The sequence below is a fragment of the Sphaeramia orbicularis genome, chromosome 17 (assembly GCF_902148855.1).
Source record: "Sphaeramia orbicularis chromosome 17, fSphaOr1.1, whole genome shotgun sequence".
NCBI lineage: Eukaryota > Metazoa > Chordata > Actinopteri > Kurtiformes > Apogonidae > Sphaeramia > Sphaeramia orbicularis.
The window spans coordinates 9,262,268-9,277,607 of record NC_043973.1 but is presented as its reverse complement, the minus strand read 5'-3'; the positions used below and the strand labels follow the sequence as shown (position 1 = coordinate 9,277,607).

General features: G+C 39.1%; 2 protein-coding genes across 9 annotated transcripts in view; one reads left to right on the top strand and one right to left on the bottom strand.

The window, feature by feature from the left end:
* Positions 1-2,628, top strand: part of cc2d1b (coiled-coil and C2 domain containing 1B) — a 29,821-nt gene extending 27,193 nt beyond the window's left edge. For all 7 annotated transcript variants that reach the window (XM_030161453.1, XM_030161451.1, XM_030161449.1 and 4 more), the window contains exon 26: positions 826-2,628. The gene's annotated coding sequence lies outside the window, so the exon portion shown is untranslated. The remainder of the gene's footprint in view (positions 1-825) is intronic.
* Positions 2,629-3,446: 818 nt separating this feature from the next.
* The window catches only part of zfyve9a (zinc finger, FYVE domain containing 9a), a 43,853-nt gene continuing 31,959 nt past the window's right edge, over positions 3,447-15,340 (bottom strand). For both annotated transcript variants that reach the window (XM_030161444.1, XM_030161445.1), the window contains exons 12-19: positions 12,069-12,151; positions 11,720-11,824; positions 9,626-9,776; positions 9,441-9,521; positions 7,100-7,262; positions 6,528-6,633; positions 5,767-5,943; positions 3,447-5,206 (exon numbers count right to left, since the gene is read on the bottom strand). In XM_030161444.1, the coding sequence (XP_030017304.1) occupies positions 5,045-5,206; positions 5,767-5,943; positions 6,528-6,633; positions 7,100-7,262; positions 9,441-9,521; positions 9,626-9,776; positions 11,720-11,824; positions 12,069-12,151 (1,028 nt within the window). In that variant the 3' untranslated portion in view covers positions 3,447-5,044. The remainder of the gene's footprint in view (positions 5,207-5,766; positions 5,944-6,527; positions 6,634-7,099; positions 7,263-9,440; positions 9,522-9,625; positions 9,777-11,719; positions 11,825-12,068; positions 12,152-15,340) is intronic.

Below are 15,340 nucleotides of genomic sequence, written 5' to 3'. Positions count from 1 at the left end.
GACCCCCGACCAGACTCAATCAGTCAATCAGATTTTATTTATATAATGCCACATCTTAACAAAAGTTATCTCATGACACTTTACATTTAGAGCTGGTCTAAACCAGACTCTTAAGCCAATTTACCCAACAGAATCTTCCAGTAGCAAACACTTGGTGACAGTAGAAGAAAAAACTTCCTTTTAACAGGCAGAAACCTGGAGTAGACCCCTACCCCTGGAAGATAGTCGTCTGACATGACCAGTTGGGGTTAAAGAGAGAGAGAGAGATGGGGGGGGTAGGGGGAGACACATGGATGCACAGCAAACTGAACTATAACTGTTAAAAACAAGACCTGCTGTTACTAGTATAACTACCAATAACTGGTACATATACCAATACCACTAACAGTAATACTCCAAATACAAGTACTAAGTGGATACAGAAGCAGCACAAACGGAAACATCTGATGTGTTGAATGAAACCTGGTATAAAACCTCAGATTAACACCATAAATCTCATATTGTTTGAACAAAAAGGGTGAAAGGCAAATTAAGTGCAAAGGGAGGTCACACTAAATACTATCACATTAATTTATAGAAGGTGTTTTTACCCTGAAACTTTAGTTTTACTTGCTGTATATACTTCACGTATCCTGACTGGATCTAAATATAAAGACTGAGGAATGCATATGTGTGGGTTTTAGAACTTTATTAATCCAACAAACCCTAATGTTAGTCTCAGACTTTTGCACAGTCCTGTACATCCATATAATATTAAATGCATAATGAACTCTCTCTGCCAGTGTATGTAGGTAAGGACTTTTCCACCCGTCTGTTGTTTTCTAGATTAAAGACACTCAATCAGAAATACTCAGAGGACAGAGTTTTGGACGTGAGGACTACATGTGGTTCGGATTGCTGTCTCATTCAGACCTACATGGGTCTCGGACTTCTTTAAACTTTTTGCACAATGCAAGACATGAGAGCTCCCTTCCACAGGGCAGCGTGGTCCACCAGGAAGAGCAGGAGGAGCCACTGAGTGGGTTTTTCCGTACAGTAGGTAGGTCCTTTGCTTTAAGACTCTTCTGTCTTTCTGAGAAGCTGCTGTGGTCGACTGTAGATGCCAGCTGATGGAGAGTTCACTGCTGCCACCTGTAAGGAAGAGTCCCCCCCTCCCCCCCGATGGTGGTTCAAGGTTGTGATGCATACGGAAATTCCTCAGGCGACGAGACGACAGTTCTGTGTGACGTTTCAATCAGAGAACTCTACTCAGGCACAGTCGCCACTGAGGGTTTTCCCTGTGCATCACTCATCCATGTCCTGGCAGGAAGGGGATCGGCGTCGCGCCAACATGATCCTGCTGCCTGACGTGACATTACTGAACAGGATATCAAAGAATGTGTACATAATCCTCATCCAGCTCTGGTATCTAGAACTGCATCTATGCACTAATACCAAAGTAATCACTGTTGCTGTAAAATCCTGCATATTTGAATCGCCTTTAGCTGCCAACACTGACACAAGAATCTAATATATGAGAGGGTAAAAGGACTGTTTTTATCACTTTTCCACACAATTCATCAGGGTGAGACTAGTGGTTCCTGGATGCATTTTACACTTACTTTTAAAGGAGTTTGCCAAGAAATGATTCACGGAGGTAACAGGAAAGGTACGATCGTGTCGCACTTAAATCTCATTATTTTAATGACTAGACTGTTTTTGGCACCTTTCATGTTCCTTATGTCCTCAAGCTGTGGTCACTAAACTGCACATAGAGTTCTTTTTCTTGTTCTTATTATTCATGGCTTTAGGCATCTTTAGCAGATTTATACCCATGTCATTTGTTTACACTGAGGGGCACCAACTCGTGCATGTCAAGTTTAGGTCTTGTTTTACTGCAAGTACAAAAGAGAGTAGAAGAGTTTCAGTTTATAAAACAAAGTACTGATTTCACCCACTGACAAATAAATATCATCAGTTAAGTAAATGTTTTGACTGGTTCTACTTTTAAAAGTATCCTCTCCAGAGAAAAACTAAAAAAAAACTATGCTTCAGTTTTCTCACGAGATGCTGTTAGTTCATCCAGTTATTCAGAACAATTTCATTTATTGATGGTGAAATTTATAAAGATATAACTATAAAAACATCCAATATAAATTTTTAAAAAATGCAAAATTCACTTTGATATTGATTAAAAAATTTAAGTGCAGAAGTCTCGCTTCAAAAAATGTTTTTTCTAAATATTTCAGCACTCAACATTACTTTTTTTTTTTTTTTAACAGTAGAGGAAGGCAGTGAACTGACCCAATAAAAGGTCACCTGAAGCATTAAATGCTCCATGGATAGAAAAGCCATAAGAAATGCACTGAGCCAAGTACCCGAAGCCCTACAGGTTTACCTCAACACATCTAGTTACGAGTCATTACCATGGTCACCGCATTTCCACGTCTTTTTCCCGTTTTTATTAAGTCAGACATTGTTAAACATGAAAACTATCTGTTCTCTTATTTCCTGTTTTAGTGTTTTCATCTGTGTTTACAAAGATTAAAGATGTCCTGTGTATTTTCCCGATGCCAACTAATTAGAAACTAAATCAAAGCCTCATGTTAATTTTGGACTGACTTTGTTGCTGTATCATTAAAAGCATCTAAAAAAATATGCACTGTCAATTTCATTTTTCCCCTTCTCAGTAAAAAGAATGTTGAAAAAAGGACACAACCCAAAACAGACCAAAGAAATTAGTTTTCTAGAAGTTTTTATTTTACATATACTACAGGTTTTTTTTGATAAAGACCACTTTCATAGTGTAAAGGAAAGAAACAATGTGCAGGTTTTTGGCTTTTCAAACATTTTTGATTAATGTTTATTAAAAAAAAAAGATTTTAGCAAAACTTAAGTCAATGACAAAACCCGAGAGATTTTCAGTTTCTTCCACGAACTGGTTGATAAACTGTTAGACTGTGAATTCATTTTACTCCTTGTTGCCGTGCCGAGCTTGTTTCTGTACGCATGCAGTTATAGTCAAGATAGTAACATTTGAATAAAAAAACAAAAGGAGAAAAAAAAAAAATGCTACTTTTCAGTCAAACAAATTGCACCTTTTTTGGATTGAGGACATATTGCACATGTCAGATAATGGTGAAAATAAAACGGAACAGAAAACAACAAAAAAATAACTCCTCATGTCTCCTCTTAATTATGCTAATTCATAAAAACAGAACTGCCGGTGGCTGATAAAAGCCATGAGCGTCACACAGTGATTGAGAAAACACCAACTCTGGTCCAATCACAGTAATTAACCCAGAACTGGTGACCTTTGACCTCTTCCTCAGACTTTACAGAGCACTGTACTCAGCTTTACTAACTAGTTTGCTACAGTATGACCTAAAATAGTTGAAACTGAGTATTAAATGAATACAGAGTAGCTACAGGTCTAATTTCAACTTGTCAAAGCGTCGGCTCTTCTGCAGATTTTCATGTGATTGATTGTCTCAGATGGAGAGGTGTTATTTTTTTCTTACATGATGACTACAAGATTGACGTCGTCTGATAAAATGTTTGACAGTACTGTTTGTAGCCCCGTCTGGTTTTAGATTAGCATGATCAAAGATGGAGAAATGTCTCACTTTGCAGAATGATTACTGTACAAAGCGTTCTGACATGACTGGGTGGTTTTTGGTGGAAAAAAAAAAGGTGGAAATAAAAGAAAAACCATGTTTCAAATTTCAACAGAAACAGGAGGAATACATTCTTCTATTTTTTCCCAGGTCCATGATGCTGAAGGAGAGCACAGTCCAGACCTCCCAACAGATGGCCTGTTGGGTTCCTTATACTAGGTCTGCTTTAAAAAGAAACTCTCAGAGATAATGAGGATGAGGAGGATTTTCAGGGCTTTGGAAGGATGACACATTGCAGAAAATGTGAGATGAAATACATTCAGCTTCAGGTCAATCGTCTGCAGAACCCTGGATCTTTTTACGACGTGAAACGTCCACTGTAGGAAAGTGATTTCTTCCAGGACACAGTGGCAAAACAGACGCTTGATTTAACGCTCCTGTAAATGGCTTAGAATCCAGTGCACTGCTTCTGCATTTTAATACAGTTCTAATAGATATTTTTATATATATGTACTGTATATATATTTATATCTTTACATCTTCGACAGTTATATTCTTTGTATGATTAAAAAGACACCAAAATGAGTGATTTTTCCAACCACTGCTGCAGGCGAACACAGAACTGACGTAGATGGACTGGTGAGATTAAAAACCTGTTTTCCCTCTTCTCTGTTGTATGTACAGGTTGTTGGAGTTATCGATAAAGCATTGGAACCTTTTTTTTTATGTGGAACAAAAGGGCTTTTCCATTTCAGAGTAACATGTTCTTGTATTTCACAGGCATCAGTCAGAAGCTGCTCAGAGTCCGTGACGGTCACTTTGTTAATACTGTCTGTAACTGCTGTGCAGTTTTTTCTTTTTTTTTCAGTTTCATCTCTGGAGGCTACAGATGTAGGGTTATAATGAAGGAGAGATTGCCATCTACAAAAATATGTACAAACTGCATCATGTTAGCGTGTCTGTCTGAAATAAAGCATCTGGTGATTGATGAGTAAAGCTTAGGAGGTGAATCTGAAGCCGGGATGTTTCCTTTTCCTTTGATGAATCACTGCTGCAGGCACTGAACACCAGAGTGCACAAAAAATACTAATAACTCATCACAGAGGCACCGTCCCTCTCCTCCCCCATCATTTGTTTTCCAGTTTAAGTGAAGGATATGATTCTCTCCTGTAAAAGCATCCATGCTACACAGAGGCCTTTGCAGATTTTACCCAGAGTACATTGCTTCAGGACCCCTGGCTGCCACAGTGACATTGGAGTGATGGGATGGGTTCTAGAAGCAGAACAGGCGGCAGATGCATAGGTTGACAGGAGGAACGCTACCCGCCTGGATGAGCACAGTTTCCGGAGTTTTCTGAAGTGTAAACGGAGGAGACGTTCCAGGAGGACGAACGGAACAGAGGACATCAACGTTAAACCAAAAGGGTTTGGAAGCGGTGCGATGTCTCCTAGGAGATGATTTCCAGGATGTAGAAGACCAGTTCCATGACGATGGGGCCCTCGCTCAGCTGACACGCCCCGCCGTGGATGATGGGGATCAGAGCGCTGTCCAGGTCGCTGAGGTACTGAGGCAGAAGAGGCTGTCCGTTACTTCCAGCTAGGTAACCCACCTGCAACCACGCAAAGACAGTGGTTAAGCACTGGATCCTCACCACGCTTAGATGGAAAAAAGGAAAGAATAAACATAAAAACAAGATATTTGTGTTGTATCTTTTAAACGACTTCATTCGTTTTGTTTTTTTAACAGCTTTTTACTTTGTACGTTCAGATAAAAAAAAGAGATGGTCAGCTCTAATATGTTTGGTTGTTTAATAATCACGACAAATCAAGCAATACATTTTTCTAGTAAATTTATGATTAATTCACTCCAGAGTTTGTAATAATAGTAATATAGTAGTAATGTGGGAAGACCCAATGTAAAGGTAACAATGTTTCATGAAGTAAAACACAGACTTACGTCAGTGTAAGTTTCTATAGGAAATAATTAGTTGAATAAAAAAATATGTAATGTCTTGGACTTTATTAGTCCAACACATGCTGACAAAAACAATCCAGAGTTTCTTGTTCTATGTTGTTCTTATTCTGTTTTTTTTAAACCAAATTCAGCCCCTCTCTGGCCCATGTTTGGTTTCATATGTGAATAAATGTCTGGCGGTCTCTGTGGTGGTACCTGGTCAGAGTCCAGTGTGACCCTCAGGCCCAGCTTGGCCATGCCGTCCTCCTTGAGCAGCTTGAGGTGCGGACACAGTGCCATGCAGAACGCTCTGGCCACGTTCTCGGTAAGGCGGCTGTGGTCGGCCGGGTCGCTCAGGCCGTTGGGTTGGTCTTCACTCTGGAGGAAGAACACCTGAGGGAACCCGACAAATTACACTTTCACTAATTGAATCATCGAAAAGGGCTGAAACTGGTCCTTCATTCTGAACCCTTCAAGACCAAGACAAGAAGCATGTACGGATCTAAAATTTTGAACGCTAATCCTATCAATACAGTGAAATAATTCAGGTAAAATGCAGTTTCTCAGCATTTCAGCAGCATTTCAAATGCATCTATAGTTTCTGTAGTGAACACAGAGGCATCATTGTCTTTTGTGACATTGGTTCATGTATTTTGACAAATGACAATGATGTAGATGCTTGTTTTTATGTAGAATTAATGATATATTTTGCCGAAGAAGTCATGTGTCCTTCAATTTTCTCTGTTTTGATATGATGAAGTGTGAATTTACTGAGCTTTTATTAACACCTACATGTTCAGAAAATTTTATACAGAAAAATACCTGGTTTTCACAGAAAAAAATATAATATATACAGTGATAAATCACTTGGTAATGGTTAAATGTAGAGAAAAGTTCATTTGGAAATCACCATAAAAACAGCTGTGTCCAGTGAGGCCTTCATTATGTTGTATGTATCTATGTATGCATGTCTTTACCTCTGTCCAGCGGATCACTTTGCCGTTGGCTTTGAACTCTGACCCATGGAAGATCTTGACGCTGGTGATTGACTCCATGGACTTCCCATCGATTGGACTGATCACACTGTGGACACAATTTCAGATAAAATCTAAATGTCAAACACTGAGGACCTGTCAACATGTTGATATTGACCAAAGCAAAATTTCTTCAAAAACCCGAGGCTTTAACCTAATAATCATTTGGATTGTAAAAGCTGAGAACACACACACTAATACAGTGATCTGGTGTCTGCTAAAAGATCTCAATTATGTTTAATAGTTAAGTCTTAGAAATTACTAGATACCATCAGACCCATGTAAAATTGATTTTAACGGTCTGTATCTCAAAGCCACGTCAGACCACATCATTCATCCCTATTGAGATCTGACTGCGGGGTTTCTCTGAGCTTGTACAATGACTTTTTACGGCAAAGTAGTGAAACTATCAGTTCAATTGTCCATGGTGTAAATGTGTCTCCTCTGGCTCCCACCGCCGCTTGCCTGCTCCCCATCTCGTCTGTTTGTGACATCTTTTTGTCCTTTTTCCTCACCCCTTGTTGAAGTTGTGATCGTCCTCTGTCCACTGGATCTGGACGAGCTCCTGGTTTTCCTCCTGGTCGGCTTTACCACATGTGATGGTGAAGTCTTTCATGTCCCTCAGGGCTTGCCGTAGGGAGTCCATGGTTTCGGCTGTGATTTGGATCATCACGCCGTCTGGAAATGGAGAAAAGATCAATTATGATGTTCAGCACTGAAGCATGTAGTTCATGTCACACAGGTGTAATCCTATCCAGGCACCTGTTCAAAGGTTTTTATTTACTTGTTAACATAAAATGAAAAAATGTAGTAAAAATAAAGCTTAAATTTCTTTTCAGGCAACTTTTTTTCACAGCTATGGAAGATCTATTCAGATACTTTAGAAAAAAAACAAAAACACCATTACAAGTAAAAGTGCTGCATTCAAAATAAATACATGTAGTCAAAGTGGCCATTGTGTAGTAAAATGGTCTGTTTTTGGATCCATCATGTTTGTTGCTGTCCTGTGAGAACCATATTATCTCTAAAAAGTCAACTTTTCATGAGCTTATTTTCAGTCATGACGCATTTGCCAGTGAATCCTAGATGAATGGATGAAGGAACACCTCAATAGTGAAAGGAAAACTGTAATATTTAAGTAACTAAAGCTGTCAGACAAATGTGGAATAACAAAATAGGACCAACGGCCCTGTAGCTTACTGGCCAAATGAAAAGCTTTAGGAAATGTATCCAGATGCCATTTATTATCACCCGGCTATGTGTATTTATTATATTACAGAAATAGCCCATGTTTTGGTCATATTCCAATCAGATCTGTAAAAATTTCAAATTCCAACTTCATATCATTGATACTGATTTATTGTATCAGTCCACTTCCTATGTGTTATAATGGGAAAATTTGTCAAAGTCACACCAAATCCAGAATCAGATCTGGATCGAAATAATTGCAATACCTTGTGTTGACATCATCATAAAGAAGCTGTATTCCAAGTTTGAAGTCAATCAGAACTGCAGTTTGGGAGACGAAAAGACGATTGAAATTTTTTCCCCATAAGAGCCCATGTTAAATTTTCCTTAAGTTCCCGGATCCAGAAGAAGATCCTGATCAGCATGTGGTCATTACGTTTTGGTCATCTCCCCATCAGGGCTGGACTGTAGAAATTTACACTTGATGTCATTTATATTTACTGAGTTATTGCATCGATCCACTTCATATCTCTTATAATGGGGAAATTTTTCAAAGTCGCACCAAATCCAGAATCAGATCCGGATCCAAAAAATTTCACTAACTTTTGTTGACATCATCATAAAGAAGCTGTATACCAAGTTTGAAGTCAATTGGAATTGTAGTTTCGGAGAAGAAGACGATTGAAATTTTTGTAACGGACGACAGATGACGACAACGGACGCCGCATGATGACAATAGCTTACGGCCTGTTGGCTGGTAAGCTAAAAACTGCAGTATTATCCTGCCATAAGGTAACGGAGAAAATTAGAAAATCACCAAATCAGTAAGTCAAGTACCTAAACCAGGTAAAAGTACTTTGCATCATTTTTGGTAACACTGGTCTACAAGTAAAATGCCTCCAAAATAAAAGTAGTGAAACTTTACCACGTTTGAGACACTAATAAAGAAAAAATAAGTCAAAATGCAGGTTGACTGTAGTTTCCAAGATACAGTTTTGTGTCAAAATGAGAAGTTCTGAGAATTACTGAGTGAATGGGTTTTACTTAAAGGGAATGTTTGTCTCAGAGCTACCAGATCTACTTCAAAACGCTGTCTGTATATTTATAAATCTATTGTATAAATGTACATACACTAACATATGTGTAATGAATACTTAATCATAGACATTAAAAACATGAGCTAACCAGTACTTCTGTCATTTGTTTTCCCAATTCACCTCATTTAAGTTTATACAATTTAGCACATTTAACCTCCAAGGTAGAGAATTTTTTTTAAAGTTGTAGACCAGTGTAATTATCAGACATTACTTTAGGCTTTGGGAACATTTTTTTGTTTAGAAACTACTGTAGTTGTGTGCTTTTTTTCCTGAAAAATGTGTGTATGTTATGGAGATTATAAAGAAGGGCTTTAAAATCAGTTAAAATGAGGTAGATGTACAACACTCACACCAGAATGAATGGAGAGACGTTCAAGCTTCATATAGAAAAAAGGAAATAAAACAAGGGTAACCTATTACTGTAGAGTAAAATGGTTGGAATGGCAAAATATTATGTTTTTTCTCTTGTTTAAGGAGACATTGTTTCCACCTTTTGTGACTAATCTCCACTGTTGGAGCTGGTAGACACTGATACACTTTACAGCGTTCAGTTTGCAGTCACAGTCCTCACCTTCCACAATGCTGGTCTTAGCCAAGAAGCCTGATGAGGCTTTCAGAGCACCGCTAAACACAAAGAAGCAGGCGCCGGTAACTGGAACAGAAAACAGGAGCAACAGTCATTACTCCAGTTCTGTTCGGTTCAGTTGCTTTGGGTTGTGTCCATAGAGAGAAGGAGGGATGTGTGATTGTGGTCACCTTTGCGGGGCTGGTGGTGGATGCTGATGGCCTGCGTCTGGTAGTTGCCGTCGTCGTTCTGGACGCACACGAGGTGGGAGTCGGCACGGTCGTTGAAACACGCCCCCATGGCCAGCACATGCTCATTGGACTTGTTCATGGCCTTCATCAACTGCAAGGACAAATAATATCCATATCTAATTAAGCTGGCCTCGGGGTGTGTGCTGAGGAAAATGGGCTTAAGAGAGACGGCCCGCTTAAGCCTAATTGCAGTGGGCTTGTGGGTAAAGTTCTCCACTGAAATGGGATGGCACAGAGATGACAGATTGGAGAAAGACACTGACACGGGTGGTTATCAATAGTTGAAACATCCCTTATATTGAATCTGCTAAATCCCCCGTGCCTCAGTCTTTTAGAAGCTGTCCTTTGCAAATCAGAAATAAAACTGAAAATCTGGAGGGTTTTAACTGCTCGCTCAACTGAAGGCCCGTATGCGAGCTGTTGAAAAACACTCCCCACTTCACATTACTGGGTTCCCATCTGTTACTGCATCAGCAGCCAAACGCTACCAGCAGCACTGCTCCCTGCGCTGCCGTGGCTCTCTTTGTCAACCAAACGGCTCTTGGTGTGGACCGTATCCACAGCCTGGGTGTTCATTCACACCCGACGGGAGCAGCCAAGTAACAACTGTGCAGCCCACGTCTAATGTTCAGCTGCAGGGACCCCAGCGGACACACTGTCACTGATCACCTCCACAGGATGAACACACGTGTGGTGATGTTCCACGAGCTTAGAGCCTCCCACGCAGATGGAGGCTTTCATTAGTAACTGCCTCAAGTTTAGCGTACACGTCTAAAAAAAATAACATATGGGTCTTCAGATGAAACTATTAGTCATCTACTTTCCTGTAATTCAATCAGACACCCCACATCCCAGCATGAGAAACATAAAAATTAGATTCACTACCAAGTGTTTGTACGTCTACGTCAGACTATGGTTTATATCCATGTCTGTCCACACTCATTATTAATGCAACGGCCAGAGAAGTGAAGTTGACCTTTGTGAAATAAAAAGATTATCACCTCATCGTTTTACCCTAAAACACAATTGTGGGATGGTATGTTTGGATTTCTTTAAAATATTAAAGCTTAAATGTTACCTCACTTTATTATCCCTGTAGGGAAACTGTCTGTGCATTTTACCCCTCCAATACACACAGTACCGAGCATTAGCAATTATCATTAACACAAAGCACAAATTAGGAGCAGTGGGCTGCCATTGAAGGCACTATTAGACTTATCTTGGGTGGAGGATGCACCAAGTGTCTGCAAAATATTGTTAGAGCAAAAGTGTAATGACCTAAAATGACTCATTTCCCATAAAAGGAAAAACACTACACACTGCGTGTGATGTATGTTTCGATTTTTGGCATTTAGTCGCCGCTCAGAGGTCGCTGATGGTCTTTTGTAGTGAGATAGTGAAAAAGAGAATTGAAATAGTCGCTCAGTGACAGTGATTCCACCAGACATTCCTGAGACACACATGCACCCTGAAAACTCCACTGGACATTCCCCTTCTTAATCGCCTGCTGCCAAATTTCAGTTGGTTGGCATGTTCCATACCAGGCTTCAGCAAAAATCAGTGCAGTAGTTTCTGTGTACCGTTACAGTGTAATGACCAGGCTCATCTGATTCCCACCTTCCCTAGCTGAGGTAATAATAATAAATCAGCGGCCAAAAAACCCCCAATCAGTAACACTGTTCAACACCCCTTTGCTGTTTTTCAAGCAAAAAAGCTCCAGTCCTTATTTCCAGCATCTCAGTTCAATCTGCTGCTTTGCTCTGTGTTCTTCTGTGATCAACAACAAAACAACTGAAGAGCAGCTTGCTGTGTTACAAAGCCGAAAACTAACAAAGACAGCGCTGCGGAATTAAAGAAACTTGAGGTGTTTGTACAGTATTTTTAGGTGTTACAGACCAAACTATTACACAACACACCAACAAAGTAATCAATAGTGAAACTAATCGTTGTCTGCTCCGTTCACTGATTGTCTGCTTAAATATTTAAAGGGCTTTGTGTCACTAGGGTGTTGGGTTGCAAATGCTGAACACTCACCTCGTTGTAACGATTACTTGGGATTTTGATGCTGGTCTTCCTCACCTCCATGTCCACAACCAGACCTTTGACCACCGGCAGTGTGTACTGGTAATTACGAAAGTCCTGAAACACACACAGTGGTGTCAGAAGATGAGAACATTGCTGATCTGGGCAGATGTTTGCAATTGTAATAACGACAAGAACACGCATGTACTTAGTAAAAATAAAACCCAAGATAAGGACATTAGTTAACATAAGAGATGAACAGGACATGCCTAGATGTTCTAACTATGGCTGTTCTACATCAGTTTTTGTCCTTGAATGTAACATGATATTTAAAATTAGACACATAATGCAAAGCACTTACTGCGAGTAGATTCATGATGGTGTGTCCTGTCTCTCCAAACAGGGGTTTTCTGAAGCGGACACTGAACAGCGGACACGGATAGACTGAAAAACAAGATGCCCATGTTTGACAAACGTCCAAAATACACAACAAAGTAACACAAACCTATTTTATTATTCCCTGTGACTCCAGTTATTTCTTATTCATTAACAGTCTTAGTCATCATGGAAATGAATGGAGCTTCTCAGCAGAATGTCCTCATTTCATTATTCAACAATAACCTCAAATGTCAGAGCTAACAATGTTTATATCTCTCTCTCCTAGACCACGTACAGTGATTCTTCGAAGTTTGTTAGCACTAAAAACCTAAAAATGAATCCAATTTAACCTGCAGGAGTTTTTATAAATGTTTTGTTACTCCTGAGGAAATAGTCGAAACGGCTGAAAAGAAGTTCAGATCATCTCCACAGCTATTTCTTTCCTGTATAAAAATTCACAGACACAGCTAAGAACTACAGCCATCGCAGATGGTGACCACAGAAAGATCAAATAAACAGACAACTGTCAGAGGACATTTATCTGAAATAAACAGACTTTGGTGAGCTGGTGGTGGTTGCAGAGGTAAAGATGACTTCACAAAACAGGATTTCTTTAGGACATGAGGTTTATTTTGTTTTTCTTACACCTACTGTTGTTGTTAAATATTGTAATGATATCAAAAATTATTCCAAAATGTGCAGCTGCATTTTTTTTTTTTTTTTGTCAAATTAGAAATTTTCCTTGGTGCCCAAGTCCACCACAAAGGCCTATTTTTTTATTTTTATTTTTTTTTCATTACTTCAGTGTTGTGTAGCTCTGTAGTCGACCACTTATTCTAATACGCTAAATAAACAGCAAGGGTGTTATGACATCTGACCTTAGTTCAACTGGACTGGTTGAACAGTTCATCAGAACTGATGAAGTCTCTTGGATGAGAGATGAAATGTTTTCAAGAACAAAACCAGTCCAGTTGAACTTGAAAAACTCCAAAGGACAATCAGTGATCTGGACAAATGAGAACTTACACAGACATTATGACAACCAAGTTTTTACAAGTAGTTTAACAAGAACATGACTGATGATGGTATGATATAATAAAGGAGGTTTGTTTTACTACTGAAATAATTTTTTTTTCCTTCAATGTCCACATAAAAACAGAATTTTCTCTAAGATCTAGTGAAGGAAAGACTGAAAGAATGAGCTATAGAAAGACAATGCTCACACATGCTCTAGGAAGGCTCTAAGTGTCACATAGGTCTGTATAATGGTTGGTAATTTAAAATTTGAGTCAGGTTATTGTTCACATTTGGAGCAGGAATTTTGAGCAGATCTCAGTCATATTGGTAACAAATAAATCTCAATACATTGGCAGTTGAGGGACATCCCTGCAGCTGTGGTCCACAAGGTCAATTTCATAGTGAAGACCTTAAAACAGTGGACCCATCTTCAGTATTAGAATATTGCGTCACCGGTGTTTTCTTCCTTGTTAAACTTTAGTGAGTTTATTTTAATCCATTTTAGTTTGGAAAATGGCACTGTTTTCTTCAGGACACTATGTTTATGTCATCATTTTTGTTGTGTAGAAAAAGCATTCCATCTTTTTTGTTTGTTTTTCTCAACTCGTGTGCCCTGAATCCTCCAGCTCCATTCATGAATACAAATCAAGTGAACACAAGACCCCACATACAGCAAAGTGTGCCTGCAGTTACGAAGAAGTCTCTTAATCCACAAGTGAAAAAAATTGAGGCTGCCTTTTTCTCCTGCAACCAAAGCTCCTTACATAACTATTTTTAGCCTTATCTCAGCAAACAGCTGGAAATAAGATCTTGCCACAGACTCTCATTAGCAATAAAAACAATCCCGGCTTGAATCTGCAGTTCAGCAGGCATCTGTGTGATGATGAGCTACCCAACCGCCTGATGGTCACCGCTTTAGGTAAAAAGGTGACGGTGCTTGTGTGGTGTATTAATTTCATGCTAATGCGAAGGTTCTGTGTTTAAGAGCTAAAAACTGTACGTGGCTTTGTTAATGGATTCTATCAGAGCCGGCTGGAAGCGGGAAAGAGGCTTAGCGGAGCCAGGCAGTGCTGTGCTGGCAAGTGTGGCTGAAGAGAGAAGAGGATTTGGTGGAGAGGAGCCTCTGATAAAACCCCTCACAAGACTTTACTGGTTAGTGTGGGAAGCTGTGAGAAGTATGAAGTCTATAGGCTGTTTCTGACACACTAAGCTTTCCGGATCAATTCTGGATGCTAATATTTTATCCTCAAATTAAAAACAAATGAGGAAATTTCACTCATTTCTTGCTCTCCGTTTTGTTCAGAATATTTCTAAGATCCCACGTGTTGTCTTCTTTTTAAACGTGCAACAGCTCTGACACAGTTTGCTTCATAACCTTGAAAGCTGTGGCTTAATCAGACGGGTGAATAAGAGGTCTGACTGAGCTCCGAGCATTTTTATGCAGAACAAGAACTGTACATTTTGTTCACATCTCCTACACTATGTTAGGGAGGATTTCTTCACCCTCACTAAGGACTGGAGTGAACAATTACAGATAATACATTTCATTTCACATTCAGCAAAAGCCTGTGATATGAACAGAAAAATGTGAATATATCTTTTAAACATGAGCGTTCAAACTGTTGGACTGTGGGTAAAAGTAGAGCAGCATCTTGCATGTGTCTGACCATCAAAAGCTGTAAAGTAACACTGAAACATATCATCACATACAGAGGTATCATTTAAGTATCATTCTCTGTCTTAACTTGTAAAATATCTGACTTTAAATGAAATAGTATTGAGGTACACATAATATAAAGTAGGTGCTTACACACTTGCATATTAGAGGCATACTTACTTTTTATTTATTAAGAACTCAGCCTGATTCTGCATTACCATATTCTATAGTATTACTCCAGTTTTTTCTAGTTTTCTGTCAATAACCACTTAGTGATGATGTCATACATGTGTTCTAATCTTAATGCCTTGCTTAATATGAACCTTATAAAGACGTAGAGCCACAATATAGTCAGAAAAAGTACTAAATATTTGTAAGTAATCACAAAAAACATGTGTTAATAGTATCTAAATAACTCTGAATTAAAGCTACATTCACTTCATCCAAATTCATTTGGATTTATAAACTTTGGTTGTGTCCTAATGTGAGTGTACAGAAACAGAAACTTTGTAGGCGATGACCCTGCATTTGCTGCCTGATTGGGTCTTATTAACCACTACAAGTCATTACAGCCTCTTCAC